Below are 24,875 nucleotides of genomic sequence, written 5' to 3'. Positions count from 1 at the left end.
AAAATAATGAGCGTTTGGTAGATAACAGCAGCTTGAGAGGATTTCACCTCCATTTCAGATTTTATTGGACAGTGTGGACTAGTCGTCTTTCCGAAGTTACAAAGTTCACATGTTTCAGCTCAAGATGATGATCTGTTAAATGTTTCGAAGTGATTTAATCTTTAGAAGTATTTAACATTCTATGAGTAGAACCGTTATGACATGAGTTACAGACCATCAGACATGGCTGACGGTAGTCACTGTTACTGTAGTTTAACGCTCGTGTTCCTTTTTACTTTATGTAACAATATAAAAAAAATAAACAAGGAAATTGACATTTTTCATGCCAAAAGTCTCTTAAGAACAGACAGAGACCCGAATTAGATCTTTTTTATTTCAATGAATGAAAACAGGCATAATATCTCACAGCTGTCATAGCTTAGAAACACACACACACACGCATGCACACACACGCACACACACCGTAGGAATGGTCGTACACTGAGCACCAGGGTTAAGTCAGGGAATCCAACTGGCCTTGCATGATTTCAAGCTGAAAGAAAGGAGGAAACAATTGCTGCCTTTAATTGGTGTTTGTGAAAGAAGGTTCATAGAATTTCACACACATGCACACACACATGCACACACACATGCAAGGACTGACAGAGACAGAGAGAACAAAAAGATTCCAGATGGGTTTGGTCTGACGTCATGTGCCAATCAGGATCAAACGGAAAATAGAAACAGAAACATCCAGATAAATACAGTTTCTGCAAAATGGACGCATGCATGCGTTCTCTCTCTCTCTCTCTTTTCTCTCTCTCTCTCTCTCTCTCTTTCTCTCGCTCCATCACTCAACAGACCTTGTTGTAGAACTCAAGCAGCTCCTGGTGGTTAAATTCAACAAAGACATTTTCCTGCACCTGCAGACACACAGAGACAAACAAGCCATGAATCCAAGCTGTTCTCATGCACGTGATGACCAACGCGTGGCATAAAACAACACTCAAAAACTTGCTTTAGTCTATTACCCAAATTGTCTCCAATTTGAATAGAGCAGAGTAAAGTTTAAAAGAGTGAACAGGACAGGGCAACGTCAATGCGTCGGCTGTCATCATCTGCACCACCCATCCGAAGCAACGGTTGGGATGGCGACAGACTCTACCAACAAGCCCCTGGAGAAAAAAAGCTCAAATGTGTGAAAGAAAGGAAGAAAGGAAGGCAGCAGACAGACAAAACACAGACAGAAAAACCACATGAGGGTTGTTTGATGGCATCCTGCCGTCTGTGTTCGCGACTTGGAGCCGGAATGCTGCTTTGGGGCTTGAATCGAACTGTCTGGCTGGTTGGGTGGGTGGCTGGAAGGCCTTGTGTCACAGCAAATTACTGACAGAGATATTAATTAGAAGGAACAATGTAAGTCCATGAAGGAGAGGGAAAATGTTGTCTCTATCAAAGCTCCGCTCCACAGCAGCACTGGGAGAATGTAGGACATCCTTTAATTCTACAGCTGAGGCAGCAAATGAATGGAAACACATGAAAGGGTCCGAGTCTTTATTCCAAGTAAATGGGGTTCAAGTAAATTGAGCTGACTCAGCAACTTGGGCAATTGGCAATTTAATAAAGTAATGAGAAAGTACAGGTGCGGAGCAGCACGGATCATTTGCTGAAGTCACAGGAAACACAGCAGCACATCCTGAAATGAATAATGAAAGGTACCAGCTGGTCTCACAGACATCACACAAGACTTGCTGAAAAACCGAGTGCAAAATCCAGCTGATCAAAATTTAGTTGCTGCAGGGTGTGTGTGTGTGTGTGTGTATGTGTGTTTCTGACCGTGTTTTCCCCACGCCATGTTTCCTCAGGGTTCAGATTTTACCAGGCAGTAACCCAACAAGGCTGTGACAGAACTAGGCTAGCACTAATGGGGATAGGATGCTTCATCGCCGTCACCACAGCCCTGCTACCAGTATGCACGAGCACACACACACACACACACACACACACACACACACAGGGGTGAAACTTTGTCCCCATCAAGTTATCGTATTAAAATTGAAGAGTCACCACAAGAAGGATTTTTATGCAATTTTAAATGAAAAGTTCTGAAAATAAATAAAATATGGAAAAGTTCTTCTACACATTATGATAATATGAATGAATCTGTAATTTTATTCTCTCCCTCTGGGGACAATGATGCGTGATTGACTGTTATTACTGTGACACCACTTACCAAGGAACGTCCAAGAAACGTCACCTCAAATGACACATCGTCTTTAAAGCGCAGTTTTTTAACTTTTTTAAAATATAGAAACACAATAAAATAGGAAGCTATTTAAACTGTGTAGGTCCGGTTCCTACGCACATTCCTCTCAGTTTTTAGCAACACTGATATCTACGGCCACGTATCGAAGTAAACACCGTCATGCTGGAAACTAAAAAAAAGTCACAAACAAAAATTCAAATCTAGTCACAGATTTGCTTCCAGATGGATGAATTTAATCCATCCCGCCTGACGACCTGAGAACGACTCGTCAGCGCGCACAACACCCGCTCACTGCCACAACCATTCAGAGGGAAATAATAAACACAATTTGTTCTTCAGTGAACCACAAAAAGTTTCCATTTGAGGAAAGAGCGACACATCAAGATCTTCTTTCCCATCAGGTGGCTACTGGTGTCAGTTTGTACGAGACCGTGAGGCGCCGGCGCTAATGTGGCCGCACGGCTGCGAACATGCTTGTCGGGAGTGTTCTCAGCGTGCTAATGAGAGCAAAAATGGCAGGATTGAAATATATTTTAGGGGAGAAAAGGAAAACAGAAATAAGAAAGATGTAATGGGGATGACATCTAAGAGAAGAGGCACAGAGGGAAAGAGCACAACTGCAGTTAAAACCCAAGAGACTCTGCATGGTCACCACCAACTGAAAGCATCTCACACATCAACCTATAAATTATTTAAAGATGGTTAAAGAAATCCACTTAAAATAAGAAATGTTGTCTCAAAGCTCACAAAACATCAAAGCTGCCTGTAAATTCAGATTTTAAAATGAAAACAGAACTGAGGCCGCCCGGTTTTCTGTCTGCTGCCCCCACTGTTAGATAAATATAGGTCGATTGCAAAGCCAAGCACAGCGCTGACATAGAAGAGAAGTTAGCATGAAGACAGGGATTGTGGGTAGAGACAAACACACCGATGGTCAGGATTTCTAGAGTCTTGAGTTCTAACAGGAGTCTTTTTCATTTGCTGATGGTGTGAGTTTGACCCAGACCTGCTTGATATGATAAAAAAAAGGACAACTGTTCTTTTTAAACTGCTTTTCCTTGTTATAATAGCACCGATGAGGACTCAACCACAAAAGTTTTCACTTTAGGCTCAAGGCCCACATCCTGCCTCTGAATAACCAACTCTTAACAGGCCACAAGCGGTTCTGATTGGCAGTCACACCTCCTCCACTGTACTGGTGAGTACTGGAGAGCTCCGGGGCCGCGCTCAGCCCACTCGTGTTCACAGCGAACACCAGCGTCTGCAGCACAAAACCACCGGGAGATCTTTACAGCGACGTCTGCAGATGAGCCCTGACAAACGAGCACGGCTCCCAGTGTGGACAACATGACAATAACAGGATATGAAGCACTTCCAGGGGGGAAAAAAACAGCTTTAACAGGAAGAAACCTTAAACAGAACCAGGCTCATAGGAGGAGACCCTCCTGTTGACAGCCCAGCTAAAGGAGGAGAGAAGGAGGAGAAGGGGACAAGGACAGAAGAGGAGAGGACACATGAATGCAAATATAAGAGACAGATGCTCTAAAAACATCTGAAAGGTTCTGCTCAGGTGATACAGCCATGAATTGAGATGCTTTGGGTTCAGATATATCAAATATGAAATTGAACGATTAAAGTAGCTTTGGGATGAACCACAGAAGGAACTGAACTCGTGCCTCTACGTGTCTACATGCAGATAAGTCTGACTCAGGTTAGACGCGGAAACACACACATAACACTCCGTGTTCCGCTATGGGCAGTGAGCGTTTGTGTGTGGAGTGGTGTGAAATCTGGCCTGAGCGTGGAGTGATGCAGAGCAAAATGGCGTGAGTGAGGAGCGGAGGGGGGTGTGAACAACTGCATGACGGAGGACAGGAAGTTCTCGCTGCTCCACTAGACTTGCGCGCTCGTGCGCTGAGATGACCGACGCGCTGCTCTGTTGGAGGAAAATGTTTGATTTCTTGGTCCATCAACACGTCGCATTCGCATCTTTATTCCTTTAAAAGTTGCTTTTGATTGAAGACCTTTCACCACTCCACGCTTCAGATTGATCAGTTTAATAAGAAATCCAAAAGCGCTCATCTACATAAAACACCAAAACACCATTAGATCCAAAGAGTGTTTGTCTGGGCTCTGCCAAGAGGTGAAATATGATATTATGAGCGTGCTGTGAATTGGCTTTGTTTCATATCAACCTCCTCTGCGAACTCTAACAGTCGGGGCTCCGCGGTGCTGTCTGGTCACCGACACTTGCCTGTCTGAGAGAATTATTTTGGTGTTTTTGTTTGGTGGCCCAGGAAGCCCAGCTGTCATTTTTGTTATTTCTGTCTTCCTGACATGTATTTATGCTGCAACTAGAGCACATGTGTTTACAAAAACCTCACAATAGCGACGGTAATGATTTCGTCTGACTGGTTCTGTGTTAATCAGCACATGGCAACCACAGAATAATTGTCAATAGCTTCCAACGGCCCACGTGTCTGTCTTTTGTGCCAGCTCGCAGTCACACACTTCACAGGTTGGCTGGCCGAGCTGCATTTTTACTGAAGGGAGTCGGTGACAGTTGTGACAAGTTGTCAAGTAAAACGACAATGTTTAATTTTCCCATGACCCCTTGAGCCCACAGAAGCTTAAAAAACAGCCAGTAGGAGCCACATTTACAGCAGGCGTTGATTCAGAAAGGGACGGCGGCTGTTTCGCAGTGCCCTGTAGCCACCACAGCGACAGGCAGTGAACCTAAAAATGTCAGGCGTTCACTCCAAACCTGTCAACAACAAACAACAGTTGTCAGGCACAAACACTAGATTCTGTCAATCATGGCGCGCATTCATACTTGAAATACACCACAAACGTGCATTCCTGCACAAAAAATTAAGGGAGGACTTAATATTAAAAATATAAAGAACCAAAAGTATCAGTCAAAAATAGGCTAACGTGTCTTGTTCTACAGGCTGAGAGCTTTCTGAATTTTATAATGTTTTTCTTTCATTTCCAGGATGTCCTGTGATAATACTGCGATTCAATCAGTTCCAAAAGCTGCTGATATTAAATAATTTCACAGTGGGGTGTAGTGAATGCAGCTCTGAGAGGGGAGGGCGATGGGATCGTTGACAATACAAGACGAACAAGGTCCACTAAACTATAAAAAAAAACAGCTTTTGTTTGTTTTGTATGGAGACGGGACCTGAGAGGTTCCAGGCCTGTCAGGATTGATATTAGAGACCCAGGGACATATGGACACAATGACATGAGGGGCGTAACAAGGCTGCACATGAGCAGTGTTGGCGGGCATGAATGCATGAATCCACACAGACGTGCACACGCACACAAGAAACACAAGCAAAGAATTTATATTATAAGTTAGATATTTTCTTCCTTTGCTATACGACTGTAAGTTTCCTCTGCTTGTATTAAGGGGAGCCTTGTTATAAACAGCTAATAAGTGAGCAGTTCCTCAGCTGTGGACAGACACTCATTAAGAGTCAGCCTGCCTGCATCCCCACAAGAATACAGAGGAGCAATTAGAAGAGGAGCAGAGCATATGTCTACATGGTCGGAGAGGCACGGCCAGAGACGTCAACATCAGGGGAGGGGAGGGGAGAGGAGAGGAGGGGAGAGGAGAGGAGGGGAGGGAACGGGAGAGAGGAGAGGAGAGGAGGGGAGGGGAGGGAACGGGAGAGGAGGGGAGAGGAGGGGAGGGGAGGGGACGGGACGGGAGAGGAAGGGAGGGGAGGGGAGAGGAGGGGAGAGGAGAGGAGGGGAGAGGAGAGGAGAGGAGGGGAGGGAATGGGAGAGAGGAGAGGAGAGGAGAGGAGGGGAGGGGACGGGAGAGGAAGGGAGGGGACGGGAGAGGAAGGGAGGGGACGGGAGAGGAAGGGAGGGGAGGGGAGAGGAGAGGAGAGGAGAGGACCACTGAGGGGAATCGCCCTTTGAAGAACTCCAAATGAGTGAACTTGAATGGAACACTACCTACTGTGCTAAATGGGCACTGTAACAAAATTGTGTTGTGCAGAAAATAGATGTAACAAACTCACTTAATAAAAACTTTGATCCGAGAGCGTGAATGCACCAGGACGCCCTGCACAGTCTCAGAGTAAGGCCAACACATTTCCAGATGATCAGGTGTGATGTGTGAGCAGCAGGAGGTGGCTTCTATTGCCAAACAAATCACATCCTTTGTGGTGGACTAAATAGAGCAGCATCTATTTTGCCTTTTGGTTTGGTCTCACATGGATGAGGTCACCTTTGTCCTGTCTGTGTCTGGCAGTGCGTGTTTGTTCATTTGCTTGTGTGTGACCATTGTCCATCCAGCTCCCCAATTAGAAACCACCACATCCTGTGTTGTGGCTGCGGACAATGGGATCATGGCTAGGCCTCTACCGGCGCTGCTCACTCCCACATCCACCTCCTATAACCTCACATGCTTGGCAGGAACACAAACAGTCACACAGTCGTGCTGGAATTCTTTCTATGGATTGTTAGGAGAAGCGGGAAGACACGGAAATGTATTAAAAAGAATTCCCTGCTGACCCGGTATCTGGAATTGAGCTCAGTCTGTTACAGTAATTAATTGTATGTTGTTGTAAGTTCTTTGTTGTCTGCAGACAGATCTGTTGTTAATAGTTCACCATATTCAAGAAAACAAAAAACACAACAAATGCAGAGATTTGAGGGAATGATGGAGAGCCTGCTTGCAGATTTCACTTTACAGTGCATAGTCGTTTTAAAGAACATATGTTTGAAACAAGTTAGACTGACATTATCGTCACAACTCTTGCTGCTTCTAGTGCAACCGAGGGAAGATCTTAACATAACAGCGCTAAAAGACTCAGTGAAAACGTGATAATCTGGATTCATTCTCTCGGGACAAACACGGGGGCATCTGGGATACTGTTGGGAGCCGACTGGCCTCCGTGTCTGTCCTGTTCATGGCGCGGCTCTTTCCACACACACCACCCATACTGCGCCATGCTCACAGCTGATGGTCCCCAGGTGGGCCAGGGTGGGATTTTCACACGCCTCGCTCCTCAGAGCCATTTAGTACAGTACACAGCAAAGCAGCAGGGCGCACACACACACACACACACACACACACACACACACACACACACACACACACACACACACACACACACGCACAGCCTGAGTGTCTCCACCTCTCACTACAGATCCATGCAAAGGCTCGGTGATCACACACAGCAGTATTTTCCTATTTTTCCCCATCTGTGTCCGTTGCGAAGCGATACCGACTCACTAAACCTATAATCCCGCCTGACTAACAGACCAACTACGACACATTAAACTCACAACTTTGATCTCGCTGGGCTGATGGAAATGGTCCCTATTTGAGTTTTACTGCCCTCCTACAGCATTTTCTAGAGCTTTTCAGCTTTTTTAGTCATCTGAGCAGTAATTAAACAGCTGAATGCTTCCACTTCACACAAATAATTATTTTGAAATAGCCGGCTGATCCTTTGATAAAAGTTTGCTGTTTATTATTTTCGGTATTACACAAAATCATTATGTTTCAGGGTGGAAAAGTTAAAAGTGACCTGAGATGTTTCAACTTTATTCCCAATGCAGGTTTAGTTGTCTGATTTGTGCAAAAGACTTCTTCTCTAATTGTTATATCGTTTCATTTGTCGCTTTAATTGCTCATCAGACAATAAGCTGCATTTATTCTATTTAGTGCCATTTTCTCCCTAATGCTCTTAGCGCGTGGTTCAGGGATGGAACTCAAAGGTTAAATACCGTTGACCTCATCTGCTAACAAAGGTTAGCCACGATGGTGCCGACTTCAACTGAAAATGAGATTTAGCCGCAAAGATCATTTCCAGGGAAAATCTAAAAAGGTCAAATTACTGCTGCACATTTGCTGTAAATTAACCTATTGCAACAGGATTTGATGTAAAAACTCCACTCAGAAAATGAACGTCCTCCTTGCCTCCACACTTGGGTCATGAAAATAGTGCAGGAGAACGTGTCAAGCCACTGTCGGGGATGCATCTGGATTACGTTGAGGGGTGTTTGAATTTGTGGTGCTTCAGAGGGAGCACGGAAACATCTGAACCTCGGTGAGCCAAATGATGATGAGTGGAATCATTGCCCCGCCACACACGTTAATAAAAAGCAAAGCCGAGGCTGTAAAACCACGCAGGCCGGCGAACAACATCACTGTATAGGTTCAAAGGCACAGAATCCTTTTTATGAACCAACTCCTATGAAAAATGTTCCAGGACTAATTCTCATTCCACCCACCATGCGCTTCGCCTAATCAAGCTTTTCTTTAGTGAGGTTGAACCGCATTATTTTTCAACCACATGGGAATCCCTCTATCCCGTCCCCTGGGAAATACTGCAGCAGCTCCTTAACCCCTCCGTACTCCGAGCTCCCTGCTTTCACTGCTCCAAAGAGACTCAAAGTCTGGTTCTGCTCAGCCCCCGTCGTTGGCAAGCCTGTACTAATTCTGCTGCCATGAGCTGCGGTGGATGGTTTTTACGCAGCCTATTTAATTGTGAGTCAGCGTATGAGGAAAAAGCACTTCTCATATCCACTGGATGAATCACTATCGACTCGTGTCAACCGTCCTGCGTGTGTGGCTGGTCTACATTTACAAACTACATTTGAATCGATCAGAACAGTTTCCCCTCATTCTTCGGGAACAACTGATCCACGCAGACGGAATACAGAATCAGAGGTTTAACTCTGGAGGTTTGGCACACGTCACATCTTCAGGAGTGAATATTCACGACGTCAAACAGACGTACAACCTGAAACCCCCTCATTAGGCTGACTGAACAATTCTAGTCAATAATTACCTGGTTTTTTTTCATTATATTGTTGTATGAATTTACACCACATGTAACAAGCCTCCCCCTAGGCCTTACAGACTCATCAGGGCCTCAAGCATCCTTTCGTCAGCCTCTGTACTGAATTTCCGTGCACGACAGATTGTACGAAATTTGTGACACACTTTTCTCCCACATGCCTCCCACCTCCCACTCCCATTTCACACAATTTAAATTAAGTCTCACTTGTTTCTTGCAAAGAAAAGTAGTACCGATATAGTTTACACCCGTCTTCTGTAAGACAGCGACAGAGAACTGAGCAGCTGGGAAAGGTGCAGCTGCATCTTGGTGGACCGCTCCTTCCGCACCAGGCACACAAGCTGGAATATTTTAATACTGAAGACTGATAAAGTATCAGAAGGGGGGAAATGACAAAGAAAGAGCCAGAAATAGGAGCAGTTTCTGATTGAAACAAGCAGGAGAAGTTAATCCAGGCCATAATCAGCCAGCATATATGATCTGTGGGAGTGGCGAGGGCTGGGCTGGCCTAGATACATGTAAAATATATTATCAAAAAGGCATTATATCCTTTGACACAAGTCCTATTTAGCTCCGAGCAGCATCTGTTCCTACTTTTAATCTGGTTAGGGGTGTTTCCCATAATTCAGCTAAGAATTATCAACATCGGCAGGCGTTATGGATATGAGGACGTGGCATGACCAATGAAAAAGAATAATTGGCGGAAAATAAACTTGATAATCCGTGTTAATTCCCTCTGTCAATGCGTAGTATCTGAGGACACGAATTTCACTGTGCCTGAGACAAAAATACATTGAATGAAATCATAGTAGTAGGTTTATCCTAGAGCCATACAGTACATTCCGTCTCCATTTTTGGCCCAGTCTGGCCTATTTAGCCCAACCGACAACCAGAATCTGAAAATTCCCGACCTCAAAGTACGACGGCTCTCCCCGCGCTCGTCATTACCATGTTTGTTTATCTACTGCCTGTGCCCTCAGAGGAACGCACAGCCTTGTTAGAAAGGAAGAAGAAAGTGTTAAAAGGGGAAATAAGGAATACATTTTAGTCTGCTCCCAGGACGACACACTCGGTACCAAGCTATTTCCATAATGGTAGCTTAACAGGAGCTAGCCGGCTGAGCGAGGGGCACGTCATCCTCATTAAGACACTCGCTCAGGAACAGATTAGCGCTTCATTAACATACAGAGCGAAGCAGCGGATATTACCACTCTCCATTTCACAGTCTGAAAGCCAGGCAGAGACCAGAGTCAGAGATAAGACCCCAGTAAGGTGGGTTTGGGGGGGCAATTCAATTTGTAGAATAGATGTGTGGTAAATCCGATTTTTCATACAATACGTACAATAGTTACCCATCTTTATCTGTGTCCATCGAACTTGGTTTAGCTTTTTAATATAGGGGGAAAAAAACAGGGTATCATGATGCATCACTGTCATTAGCTAAGTTTTGGGGCCAACGCAATGGAATGAATAAATGAGATAAAACGCTAACAATAATGAAGGCTTTGGAGGGCAGCAAAAACAGGTTTATGCCTAAAGTTTCATGAACATTTAAGGACAGACAACATGATTCATTGAGACAAGATCATTGAATGTTTCTCAAACATGCCAAGGTGGAACCTCAAGTAAAGGTTCAGTTTCTCCACTGTAATATGATCCTGAACTACAACGACCAACTCTTCCAATGCAGGAATAGCAGCTGTCAAAACCGTTTATATCAATTTAGCATTAAACCCCTTATTATGGTCTGTTCTGGCCCAGGTAGGGCTTTTTTTTTTTTTTTTACATTCAGTGGTATCTTTTTTTAAACTTTCTCCGTGTGTATGGTTGAAAGTGAGAATCTTTGGAGGCATTGCAGATGGTTCAAGTTTCTCCTTAGAGAATCACATGTGTGTTGGTGTTTCCTTTCTCATCTGAACCTCCTGTTTCCAGACCTGTTTCAAAGGCCTCATAACACAGAAAACGGCAAATAAGTCTTCCAGTGAGCTGAAAAACCAGACCCAGACCTTCAACTGCTGTTAATGAATCTTCTACTAATCGTCCCAATGCTTGATGACATTGTGTGCAGCTAATACCTGCATTTACCCTTGACCCGCTGAGGCGCTGAACTCTGGGTGGCAAATTTCACTTAAGTGGATTTATTGAGCTTAATTAGGGAAGCTGCACGTCATGATGTAAAAATACCCCCAATCACACTGGAGAGCAAAAAAAAACAACTTAAGCGAAGAAAGAGGCATCTAATTATGAAAACTACCCTCAACAGCACCCAGGCATAAATAAATAATGAACTTTACTTTGTGCTGTGACTTTAGCTATTGTAATATTCATTGTTCTCACTTCAACTGTTTTAACTTTAAATAAAGGTATAAGATTTGGCAGTTGTAGCCTGGCCTACAGCGTAACCGGGGGTGAATGGCTAAAATGCACACCCTGACAGAAATCTAACTTTTCATGATAATGTGACCTATGCTTGGAAATAATGGCTGAAAAGTCTTGAAAAAGAACCCGGAGAAATAAAAGACAAGCGGGAAAACCTGTGCAATAATTCTCTCTCCCCGCTGTCATAAATTATGTTGCTTCCCACTGGGCTGACACGCTGTCCTTTTCCTTGTCTAGCTTCATGCTCCTTCATGCTTTGGGGTTCACCGACAATCTAAAGGTTGGCAGGCTTATTATCTACACAGCCAGGGCTCACTTTAGCCAGCAGGGACTCGGCACAAACGGCACAATGTGCTTTGGCTAATGAGCTGTGGTCCGTTCAATAAAAAGCAGAATATGCGCCAAACCTCTGTGAACAATCGTGACGTCACATTAACTGTGCAGACGAGATGAATGACCCTTCAACACTGTATAGTTCCACTTTATTTCTCCAGCTCAAAAAGAAAAAACTTCAAATACGGGTCTACTGTTTGACTTGACAGAGATCTGAGCTGACACGGAGCATGTGATCGCATGCACACTGTCCTAAAAGTCTAGACAGCTGCACGCCATGACATGCCAAGGGTCCACAGGTAAAGGCAGCAGGGAATGGCAAATTTACAAAACACAATAACTTCTTGCACTGAATAAAGATTTTAGAATAATCTTAAATGTGCTCACTTTCTACAAATTCATCTCTTGAATATCTTTAATTGACTGTAAAATTTGTCTCAGAGGCTAAAAAGATAAAACTTCCCCGTTGTGGATTTAATTCCTGCATGAACTAAAAAAATAACAGACTTTAAAAAAATGAGGTTAATAAATTATAAATAAATGTGGGGAATTAGAAAAGCCGTACATCCCATCTTTATTAAGCACTATTTTCCCACTTCAAAAAGAAGGAATGAATTAACCTTTATTGCATCTTTAAACACGTGTGCGCCATGACAGCGTAGCTGGGAAGATTAAACAAATGGACCATGCAGACAAAACCATTAACGGCAGTGAGAAAAGAAAATAATGAGTTTAACGGGTGACGTGATGTCGAGTCACATTTGAAACATTCACCTCAGCTTACGGTACTTTACCTCAGGTTCATTCAGAGAAAGCAGCACCGCTTTAGCGATTCAACTTCCATTTAATTAAAATCCACATGAATCTCAACTTAAGCTGGCAGAGCCACACCACCTTATTAATTATCGTCTGCTTTTTGTTTTACATGTGGTCTGTTTTTTCTTCTTTTTTTTACAGATGTAATATGGAGAAAGCTGGTTTAAGAGTAAAGATAATTCAATTGTGAATCACACAGTACCGGCCCACATCCGCCTCACCCCGTCTTCTGATGCAGCAGCCCAGTATTTTCTCTTGCTTTTAACGTTTCTCTCAAGAGAAAAAGCAGACATGAAAGCTCTGATTGTCCTTTGTCAGTGAAGGGTGAAAGAGTAAACCAGATGAAGCAGAGCGAAAGAAGGGGTGAAAATGGCAGACAAGATGCTTGATGGCTCAGCCAGATTCCGTGGCTATTCTTTTGAGTCCTCGGACCAAATAAAAACATCTCTCCTCCTCACTGTCCAGACCTTTGCTGCCTGTCTCTCCTCTATCTATCATCTTTCCGCACTTTCCTAACCTTGAAATGCACACAAGCTGGTACATATACCGAGATAACAGGGACGCCACACATGCCTGCATTTTCTCTGAAGCGCGCTGAGATGCTGGGAAGCACATCATCGCCCACCTCTGACCCTGCCCGTCCCGACACTCGCGTCACGATCGCCGCCGATATGCGAGAGACAGTCCAAGGCGAGTCTGCTGAAATGCCAGAGTTGTTTTTGAGCCTCGCTCTCCACATCTCAGGTCAAAACTATTCTCTGCTGAAGGAACGTTGTCATTGCACGAACTTTGAAAAGGTCTGTGAAAGGTTTTTCTTGTGTTTTAGCGGAACTGGATCAAAAATGGATGACTTCTGTAAACCGGAGTACTAAAAATTCACTTCCAAACTTAGCCCTTCACCTGTGGGGGCTCGCTGAAGAAGGTACGCTGCATCTCAAATGCATTGTGGGTCCTGATTTTCTCACCCAGTTTTACAGGGATAATTCTATTTACAACTAGAGGCAGAATGAAGAGAAACTTGAAATGTATATTTAAGTACCGTATATTTAAGTATCTGTCCTTTTCTGCTGTGACTAAACAGATTGTGAGGATATTTGACATAATGACAGAAAGTGAGAAAACTTATGGTGGCACTGCCAAAGAAGAATTCTCAATATCCTGGCCAACTGCAGCGAATCTGTGTTCCTTTATGTCTGCTCCCTCTTGCCTGCTTTTCTCTACCGTCTGTCTCCAGCCTGCTCTCCACACAGGGTGTCTTTTTTTGAGACTTCAGAGTCGGAGTGTCTTATCGAAGGTTCCCAAGTTAGACTGGGGCGAGGCTGTCGACCCCTCTCACTTCTGGCAGCTCCTTCTGAGGCCAACACACACATGCACACACACGCACATACATAAACACATTCACATACTTCTATCTTTGTATACTACATTGTATAATACGCTCACATCTAACCCTACATCCATGTCAAGAAAGAAATAGTACTTTGAAGTTGTGGGGCACACACACAGACACACACACACACACACACACACACACACAGACACAAACACACACACACACCCACATACCCACAGTTTGGCTCAGCCTAGAGTCTTTGAATTATACAGCCTCAGGTAAGGCCATTGCACATGAACTGTATAAGTGTGTTGTAGTATGTGCTTTTCACTGTTTACGGTTCACAGAAGCAAGTAATAAGGGTAAATTTAGCTAAAACTAATTTTTGAAAGAAATGCAAAACCTCAGTGCTAAAAGTTTGTTTCATGCTAAAACAAGACTGATTCACATCACCACATCAGCAGCTTGTCAAAAACATTCCAGCAAATCAAGTGTCAGCGGCACTAAAACAGGAACAATGAGACAGGTGTCATGAACACACATGCATTGTTCATTCTTCTCAGAATCTGCCTGAGGTGCAACTGGACTCCACAACTGTGTTTGTTAGCAGACGATGTATAAACCAGGGAAGGTTTGTCACTTAAGAGCTTAACTGTCACTTAAGTGTTACTTTAAGGTAGGAGTTCCCCACATTTGAGCCGCTTTTAGATTTGTGGCACATGATGCAAATGACACAATTCCAAGAACCCAGTCAGGCTCCAAAATGTTTGTGCAACTTGTGCTTTTCAAGGCTATTCCTCTGACAATACGAGATAGTAGGAAGCGGTGTTAAAGTGCTCAGAGTGTTTCTCAGACATGGATTTCCTTTGAGATTTTTTTTTTCCTCACAATTTTTCATTGTATGGAGCTTTTACAGCCCTGAGATTAAGCTCTGTGTAGGATGAGGTCTGTGTGAGAAGGTGTGTGATAAATGTGTATAATGGGGGCTCAAACGCTGATGCTGAGAACGCCTACATAAACATGTGGGTTCTGACACTTGTTCTAAGACCGAGAACAATGAGGATTACTTCTCTACACCCACCACCACTGGCATGTTCTGGCCTATCTGACAACTTGTCATCTGCAGCATTGTTCCCTCTGTGCAACTGAACAGAATGACAAATGTGCAAACTGGCTCCGTGGAAGAAAAGGGCCCATTTAATACAAACATTCGTAGGTAGCGTATAAATACTGCCAATCGCAGTCACCCTAACAGCTAAGGCAGAGTTCTAGGAAACGAAGAACTCAAATATGAAGCGAAAAATCCTTGGTCATTTCTCTTAAATTTTGAGATTTACAATGAGAGCCCTGGTAGCTTGATTAAAATATTCACTGTGTGCGTGAAAAATAAAACAATTAAATGTGAAATCAGCACAGTGGTTGCTGTTGTAATGTGCTGATTATGTGCACGTATGTCAATCTGAGCAGACATGAACATGTTCTATTGAGCTGTGTGGGCTACAGTCACAGACGTTTCCTCCTTCTTTCTAGTCATCTTTGTCCACTCAATGTGCTTTACAACAATGGTCAGACGGGCTGCCATCTGTCTCTCGCACACATCCATGAAGACCCAACTCCAGGAGAAATTTCAGGTTCAGTGTAGTGCACAAGGACACTTCAATGTGTGGTCCACGGGGGCTTGAGTTTGGAACCAATTACCTTTGTACCACTAGAGTGAGCACTTCTCCTGAAAAAGTGTGTGAGGGAGGATTGAGAAGTGAAAGGCTGAGGAGAGGAACAGGCATGCTCCGAGGCCTGTGATGGATTTGTATAAATGAGAAGTGAATGGTTCATGCTTGTGAAGCACGCTTGGCAGTGAGTGAACGTTAGCCTTAGCCCCAAACAGCTGATGGTATTTGACTGTTACACTAATGACATTTAGCTCCAACAGGCAGGGACCGCGTGTCACTCCAATTAGAAGAACCACTCCTCTGCAGTCTTCACGAAGAGCTGTGAAAGAACCTCAACCGCAACCCCTCCCTGCAAATTTGGGGATGAATTATTGAAAAGGGCAAAGCTGAGCACCTCCATGAAGGAAGATGGAGCTGGCTGAACGGTCAAACTGACATAGCTTCAGGACAAGGGGAAAAGGGCACTTCCAACACCACGTCCATCTCCCATATGTCTCATCTGCTGCTTTTCTACAACTTCAAACCTCTTCTTTAGTACATTATGACACATGTTATGATCAAAATAACAATAAATGAAGATGAGACAATATAAACGGTAGTGATTCTCTCTGAAATTTTAAGTAAGATTTGGTGACAGGGAGATGATGGCAGCGGCTCATTGTGAGACAAATGGGTCCAAATTCAGGTAATGAAGTTGGAAGGAACAAAAAAAAAGAAGCAAATTTCTGAAACCAATTAGGGTCCAACAATGTACATGCTTTAAAACTGAGGTCAGGGCTACGACAGGAGAGAGTCAGAATAACCCAACTCTGCTCTTGCAGATTCCTCTGAAGGTTTTCATCGTGCACCAATTGGCCAAGACACAAAGTGAATGGAGCCAGCAAAAGTCAGAGGGAAAAAAAACAAAACAAGTTCATACAGTCGCTAAGAAAAAAAGCAAAAGCCATTGAAATCATTCATGTTAGCGTACTAAGTGTAACATGTGAAAAAAGGGACAAAAGAATACAAAAATAAACACAAAAAATAAAAAAAATACAACATTAATCTACCTCAAAAGAAATGTAAGCGTTACTGGCGCTATTGGTTGATGAAGCACAGCAGAATCAACTGCTTATCTATTTCTTTTCAGCCACACACAAAAAGAAAACGGCAGCACATTAAACCATCCGGCTTGGCTTGAGTTTAAAGAGCAATGAGCCATCGGTTGAGTGATGAAACCCACCTGACACTGCTCTAAGTAGCATTTTCATTCTGTTCCTCACGTCATTCGCACAACAGCTGAGTGGAAACAGTAAAAAGTCAGTAGTGTTGTAGCTCCCGTCTGTAAAGGAACATTCTTTTGCACAACTGCGGATAAATAAAAGAGCACATCCCAAAGCCCCTGACCCACTGAATTGGATTTTGGTGTTTAGAAGAATCGAACCATCAAAGACGTGACTGTCAGCTCGTCTGTTTCCACTCTCAGATTCAGCTCTATTATTTATGCGACGACCAAACTTTATGAAATACTTTGAAAGGACCCAGATAACGTATGTACGCGCAGGCACAGTAGAGCTCGCATACGCGCTTCTCCTTAAAACGTACACTAATGCAGCTACATGCACACATGATGGGATGGCATTAAGTGCTTTCAAGGAGAGCGAGCACACCCTGACACACCAAAGAGAATACATGACCAAGGGAATCCGTGCGTGGGAGAATTTATGAATCTGTGTCTCAACAAGGGGGAATGTGTATGGCCTCTATGCGTTTGCATGCACAAGTATTTCGCAAGCGTAAAGACTTTACTGGTGCGCACGTAAGCCTGTATGTGCGCGTGTTCGTAGCCGTTATATCTGGCTCTGTACAAACTGTCTGCTGACAGTTCAGAAGTACAAATCTGACAGGAGTTCTGCGGGAGTTTCTGGTCCTAACAATACAGAAAAGGCGCTCGCCTGTGATCAAAGTTGTAGAATAAGCCAAGGAAACATCACAGGATAATCCTAGCCATTAAAAATAGGCTCATAAATTATTGTTAAACTTTGTTGTGCCCCAAAAATAAACGTCAAACACATAATGAAACTCGAGGCTTAAGTGTTAAATTTAAATCAGGCTCGCACTTGACACAAAGCCTGAAACAAACAAAAAAATAACACGCTAGTGAGCCCTCGCTTGCCTCGATACGTCTCTGCAAGTAGGCCAAACATCAAGAACTACTCACGTAGGTAAACTAACAGCAGTTTCTACATTAAGATGTCAACCAACTTCTGAAGAAATGACGGCAAACACAAAAAAACAAGCGGCCTCTCTATTTCCCCCGCAAGCGTCTGCAGCCGTCGCTCATCTGGCACTTTGTTTTGACCAAAAGTGCACATCACCAGTCATCTAATCTCTGCTTTACACCAGGTGCCTTCGCTTGGCATCAAGGCTATAGCATGGAGCATAGGGGACAGAGTCTGCCTTTGATAAGATGGGGTTTGTCACAGAGAAACAGATCTACTCCGATCTGACCTTTTTTTTTTGCCGTTTTTTTTTTAAGGGAGCGCCAGACTGCTGCTTCCATGTTAATACAGAAGAGGCAGCATCTGCCACACAAGTGCACGCGTTCAGTACGGCACCACAAAGGCAGCACAAACACACTAAAATATGTTTTCTCCTAAATATCCATTACAGCTAGGTTTCGGCTTCCCAACAGTCTGCTTCCCTCCCATCTACATTCCTTTGTGAGGAGAATCATGAAACAAGTTTGTCAATATCACAGAGATGCCGATCTCATCCTGCCTGTTCTACTGCGATAGTGCTCCCAGCGATAAAGCCCGTCTCTATTATTAGCTGTGTAATAGGGCCGTGGTTATGAGGATCTGACAAGGAGATGATAACAAAAGTGCTTACTCTTCTGTTCTCCTGTACTCCACCTATGTCATTTGGAAAATGGTTGTAGTGGCGGATTATGGTCAGCTAAAGGCTTCAGAATATTATCACTGCACTACTTCCTTTTAGCATTGACGTTAAAAAGGGTGTCATTAAATTTAACAATGTATCTGCTGTTGTGCTGCTAATATCAAGCTCCAGTGAGCATTTGAGACCCCACGACAACCAGATTACAAAGGAATACAAATTCAGAGCGAGTCATTTGCTGCTGAAGGCACAAAACTCTGCGAACTCTGTTACCTTTATTGACTTGAAACTGACTGAGCTTTGGCAGCTCTCAGCCAAAACATGTATATGCACTAATGCCCCCAGGGGCTCTTATGGAAACATTCATCATCGCCCCTGAATTATCACTTTTGGAGAAGATCCAGATCTCACACCTGGTGGATCTGAATTGAGCCGAGAAGTGGAACACAGAGTCAATGAGTTTAATCGCTGAGTCCCGAGTTCCCCAAAAGTGGCCTCACCCGAGACACCTGTAAATATCCCACTGGGGAAGAGAAAAGGCCAAGACCAAAAATATGCAGAATAAAACCACAATAAGCAGTATTTCCATATGATTTTTAAAAAGAATATAAGAGATATAATGTTCCTATCATTATTGACATTTTTAACAGTGTATTTGAGGTACTTAACATGATATACAAATTGTACAGTAGCCCAGAAAAATCAAAAATTCAGTATGTTTAAACAAGATTAGATAAAAACTTACAAAAAAAAAACCCAAAAAATATTGCAATCTAGAAAGTGAAGTCATAATCACATACATGAAATACAAAAGCTCGTATCTAAAGAAGACGAACCAACTTGGACTTATCCACTCATCTTCTCCAACCACGTGTGATCCAGCCCAGCTGCAGGAAACTCCTCTGTTGACCAATCAGTCCATGAATTTACAGGTCAGCCAGAAAAAAAGGCCCATTAATAACAAGCTGAAAGGATCCTATTGCCACCAATTCCAGCAGCTTCTGATGCACCTCATTCCATTCATCGATCTCTCAGCTGTGGTCGTGTACTGGGACAGCGAGGTCATTAAATGGTCCAGCTGAGCCAATTTAATTTGTCTGAACAGGTGGCTGTACTGGCCGTCTCTGGAGTCTTTGCAATGTGCACTTCAATAGTCACATGTTCAAGTCCACTGGTTTGTTTATTTGTTCAGTTTGGTTTCTCTGGTTCCGATGGTGAAATGGAATCATATGAGCACACTCAGCACTGAATTCTGCAAAGATTCTTCAGCGTCTAATAAATAAAACTTTTTGACATATCTTTTTCATGAAGTGAGTGTTTGAGAAATGATGAAGGGTGTAATGGGGCTAGAGCCTCTGGTAGCAATTTACAAATTAATAAGAAATTCATAATTCTAGCTGAATCTGCATGAATGTCACCCGCTCAGAAAACATTTGCATGTGTGTGTATGTGAGAGTGAGAGAGAAGAGAGAGAGAATCTCATCTATGTGTCTTCCTTGTAGCCTGATGTGAGTGTGTGTGTATGTGTGTGTGTGTGTGTGTGTGTGTTTGTGTGTGTGCCTGTGTGTGTGTGCGTGTGTGCGTGTGTCCCATCAGACATGCGGCATGGCTCGTAAAGCTAGAAATAAAACAGTTGGACTGCTAGGCCCCTGAACTAATAACCAGTATTACTAAGTTGAGAGAAGCGCACACAGACTGACAGACAGGCAGACAGATCGTCACATCTGGAATAAAAAAAACAAAAGCTCCTCTTTTACGCTGTAATAATGGAATTTCTCTGACCTACATTATCAGGAAGCAGAGAGGCTGTCATTTAAGCAGGTGTAACTATGAATCACCGCAGTTTACAGTGAATCAAAGACTCTGTCGACACCACCCTGTTTGGTGTGTTTCTTTTTCAGACACCTTTTCATCACCTCACCACTGGGTAGACAACCACGCAATATTTAGAAACCTTAGATCCGATTTTCCACAGAGGACAAATCTAAGATGTATACGGCTGCTTGTTTGTCTTGCCCGCTCCATTGGGCTCAGGATTGTCAAGACAGTCAGACTCAGAGCTGAAGTGGTTTCCCCCAAAAAACATGAAGCTTCTCTGAAGATGCACAACTACAAAAAACAATGATGATGGCGCCGAAGAGCAAAATGTGTATGTTGATCAGGTGGTGCAGCAGTCTCACCGGTCCGCTTTTCATCCAAGACTGAGATTTAATGACATATTTGCCTCATAGGTTTAATAATTTGCAATAAAATGCAGCAAAGAGACAAACGGTCGTGGGCTTTTTTACTGAGTGAATGGTGTCCTGAGAGAATAGGCAGTGACGTTGATTTGCTGGATGATTTAATGAGCAAAACAATAGAGGTATTGTTGTCTGGAAATATGTGGTGGGAGAAGCAGCGTTTCATAAATGATGTAAGGATCACTGCTCGTCTCTTCAAATGTCATTTTGAATTACAATTTAGAGCAGCTAAAAATAGCTCTCTTACCAACTGCACTCAGGAGAAAGTCCCCGTTCCTTGTAACTCAAACAATGGAAACAAATCAATGTGCATTCAATAGACAGTGTGGGAGACCGTGTGCAGTTAATAACATGTGGAAGAGAAGAAAAATAAGACTTGGCTACAAACGTACACTATGACAATAAGCTGTTGTCTGACGGGTCTGAGTTTGTATAAAAGGGGTGAAAACAACATGATGTGAGACAGAACTTTGAATCCTGAGCAGTAAAGTTTGGAATATGCAAGGGGAATAGCAGCCAGAGAAAAGGTAATGCCTACAAATAGCCTGGTGCTTCCACACTGCGTTAACACCTCCCACACTTCCTCAATGGAGGGTGTAAACACTGACAGCAGACAAATCACATTAAGAACCTCAAAAGTGCCAAAACCTGAACTGAAATGAGTCAAGCTGGCAGTTTGTCTGTGGGCAGCCAGAATCCTGCCTCTGCGGACTATTTATCCACGGCTTACCCTTTAAAGACTTTCAGATCAAACCCTCGGGCCTTTCAACTCCTGTGCCCACACCGAAGAGAATAAACAAGAAAATCTCTTCATGTAAATCAGGTTTCACACAAACCAGCTGGCATTAGAAGCAGCTATTAATTTATTTAAATTCTATTTATATAAAGAAGATCCATCTTTTTTTTAACATCTGATAAAATATTTGGGTCTCCTCAACTTTGATTTCACTTAATAGCAGGTTTTGTTCCTTTTAACCACTTCACTCATTTATATTTACTTAAGGGCAAAACTTGCAGTGATTTTGCACTAAAGTATAGAGTAGAAGTATCAAGTCATGTTCCTGAAAGTGTGAGCACCCCTTTAACCCTTTAAGTGCAAGAACATGGCTCTGAGAGACAGAAAAGAGATATTTCCCTGAGTATTCAGTAAGGCAGGCCCTGAATTAAGAGAAGAAATTCGACTAAAATAATCAGTCGCCAAGTGCCTGCAGTTTTTTTTGACACCAACAGCTTCTCCAGTCAAATCAGTAACCATTTTTACACTTTAAATGACATAATATTGTCAATGCAAAAATTTCCCCTGAGCCATTTTTACACACGAAAACAAATCATTTAAAAGCCTGTAAATCAGAAACTCAACGCCGCAGAAGCCAGAGAGAAATGAGACACTCGAGAGCTCCGGTGCCAAGACAAACAGGCCAAGGAAGCCGAGCCGTGTGTGAGCCATAACAAGATGATTACGGTGGTGGCGGTTGGTTTGGGCTGCCTGATACAGAGAGAGAAAGAAGGTGCCATATCTTGTACCAGGCTCAGTCGCCAAGTCCTGCTTTCCAAACGGAACCCAAAGCCTTGGAAGGGGCTACCACCCTAACCCTAACCCTAACGGCCCGCAATGTAAAGCCTGAGACTGTTCTGAACCAATTTTGCATTGTTGGTCTGTTGCATTGTTTGACGTTCGAATGTGTCTGCCTGCTTAGTGTACAATGTGACTCAAATATGCCACCCTAGTATCAAAACTTAATCTTCTAAATGTGTACTGGGTGGGATGCAACCAGAACCAGATCTAGGCCACATCGAGCAGTGTGCAAGTATCATTCTGCCAGCTTCTAGGATAAGTGGCACTCAACCCCAGCAGCCAAGGCCTCCATTTTGAAAGAGTATGCATTTTAATGTATTAGTTTGGCAAGAGATTTGTGTGTGTGTGTGTGTGTGTGTGTGTGCACGCACAGTAAAAAGACTGAGCGCTTTAACAGGACAAGTAACAACTTCTATTCACAAATGTACAGCCCATTTTTCCCCTCTCCACTGTGGTAGAGCCAGATGATTGCCAAGGCAGCCGGCCTGTGTCCCTATGGTATGCAGACACTGTTACTCTCCTACAAGAGCAGGAGGGACATTGGGGGGGGGGGCAATAAATGTGTGTGAGAAAGTGTGCGAGTCGGGGAGTGCATCGGGAAACAATATACAGTACGTCTCGCGGGATGACAATTAAGCTTCGTCTCACCGAGAACCAGTGAGAAAAAGTCAATTATTGCATACAAATCCTGCATCTTTATTAATGTCACTGACAACAGTATAATCTTATACGACCACACAGGAGACTGCTGCCTCATTGATACACCTATCTACTACCTGTATATGCAGCAAAGCAATCAAAGAACATATTGAAAAGGGTGTATCAATCTATAGAGCAGATAAAATACCGGTCTCAACCTGCAGATCGGGTCTAAAGCAAAAAAACAGTGGGAGTAAGACACTGGTGGCAATTTGTTGATAAGCGGCAGAGGAAGTGGTGTGTGCTCTATTGTTGCATGTGGGATGACCCGCTCATTACAATCATTACTTCAAGGAAGGAAAGACACATCTAACTCACATCCTTTCATTGCCGATGGATCGCCTCACAGCGCGGCACAAGCAGCAAAGGAAAACCGACGTCAAAGTGAAATTCAGCACAAAATAAACAACACTTAATTATGTAAAATGACTTCCACATCGAGGAATTTCAATGCCGTCATTATATGAAGAATTGGCATTTACCTCATGTGGGCTTATCAGTCAGTTTCGCTGCGATGAATAGATGTGATTTGGCTCCGTGACTCTGCAATCAGGGCATCTTGTTCAGAACCAAATAAATTTCTCACCCCAGAGTAGTTCAGCCAAGAGGCAGAGCAGCCTCTCTGAGATCAGCCCCGACAAAAAAATAAATTAAAAATCAAATAAGGAAAGTGAAAATTTAATTAAGGATTATTTCACAAACTGTGTGTGCAACACTGGGCTGAATGTCCGAAAGGAAATTAAAGACGGTCACAGGAGTGGGAAAGGCGTCGGTGAGAGTACAACGATAAATCAATGAGATTTAAAATGGAAGCCGCAGTTGCAATGGGTGATTGTCTCCCTCTTGGGTGCCGAACATGTGCCAAGGATGAGCGAAACAACATCCAAACATCCTCAAATCCTCAAGGCGCCCCTGGAGGGGCCAAAGAATCTGGGAAATGGACTGGCTGAGGAAAACAGGAATGAAGGTTAGTGAGGGTTGGGGGCTGGAAGTGGGAGATATGGAGTGTGTAACACCGAGAGAGAATCGGCGTGTTCCCCCGGAGCAAATAAAAGCCATGACATCATCGCATGGCAAGAAGAGAAGAGTGGGTTGGTGAGGCTAGGGGGGGGTGGGGGGAACCATAGTCACCCATTCTGCCGCTCGGGGCCCATCCTCTGGAAAGGATAAGAACTGAATAATGTGCTCTCTGAATGGGATCCCAAATCCCACAGGAGAAAAGCAAATCAGCAGTGGGAAACAGGATGAGGGAGAGATGGAGAAAGAGGCTGAGGAAGACAGAGAGAGAGAGAAAGGGAGATCATGAAAAAGATGTGTGCACAAAGCCACAAAGCATCTTGGGACATGTAGAGCAAGACAAGTAGACAGTGAGACAAAGCCGCCTTTGTCCGTCCTGGCTGGTGGGTGGCACGGTACGGAGGATTTAAACCTGGTGGCGTTTTAATCGGAGCGCTCCAATTTATTGATTGGGTCTTGTAATCCCCGCCACGTCGAATGGACGGGTTGGGTCGACAAGTCTACCCAAGGACCTCATGGAGCCAGACTTGCAAGAAGTTCAGGGAGATTCAAGCCCCTCAAAAGAGTAGTCGGAAAAAGGTGTTTACTTGTATTCCTCATTACGCAATATCAGTAAATAAAGCTGGAGGGGAGGTTTCAAAACGTGGATGCAAGTGTGTACTTGGCTACGTGTTTTCGCGTGCGTGCGTCTGTGTGTGTGTGTGTGTGTGTACTGTTGAACAAAGAGCTTGCGTTCCTCCGTGATTACAGCGCTGGTGCTGTAAGCCAGAACAGGAAAATAAATTAGAATCACAAGAAGAAAAGTCTTTCATGTCTGACGCTTTGATAAGAAAAACAACCAGGTCTCCACAAAGGAGCATCAG

General features: G+C 43.6%; 1 protein-coding gene across 2 annotated transcripts in view; it reads right to left on the bottom strand.

The window, feature by feature from the left end:
- Positions 1–353: 353 nt before the first annotated feature.
- The window catches only part of commd10 (COMM domain containing 10), a 31,039-nt gene continuing 6,517 nt past the window's right edge, over positions 354–24,875 (bottom strand). Inside the window, exons 6-7 of one of the 2 annotated variants that reach the window (XM_003974764.3) lie at positions 843–902; positions 354–532 (exon numbers count right to left, since the gene is read on the bottom strand). In XM_003974764.3, coding sequence (XP_003974813.2) covers positions 494–532; positions 843–902 — 99 coding nt within the window. In that variant the 3' untranslated portion in view covers positions 354–493. Of the gene's footprint in view, positions 533–842; positions 903–4,765; positions 5,010–24,875 lie in introns of those variants that run through there. The other variant, XM_029829436.1, reaches the window with a different exon arrangement.

This window comes from Takifugu rubripes, chromosome 21 (genome assembly GCF_901000725.2).
Source record: "Takifugu rubripes chromosome 21, fTakRub1.2, whole genome shotgun sequence".
Lineage (NCBI taxonomy): Eukaryota > Metazoa > Chordata > Actinopteri > Tetraodontiformes > Tetraodontidae > Takifugu > Takifugu rubripes.
This window is presented reverse-complemented; position numbering and strand designations above follow the sequence as displayed.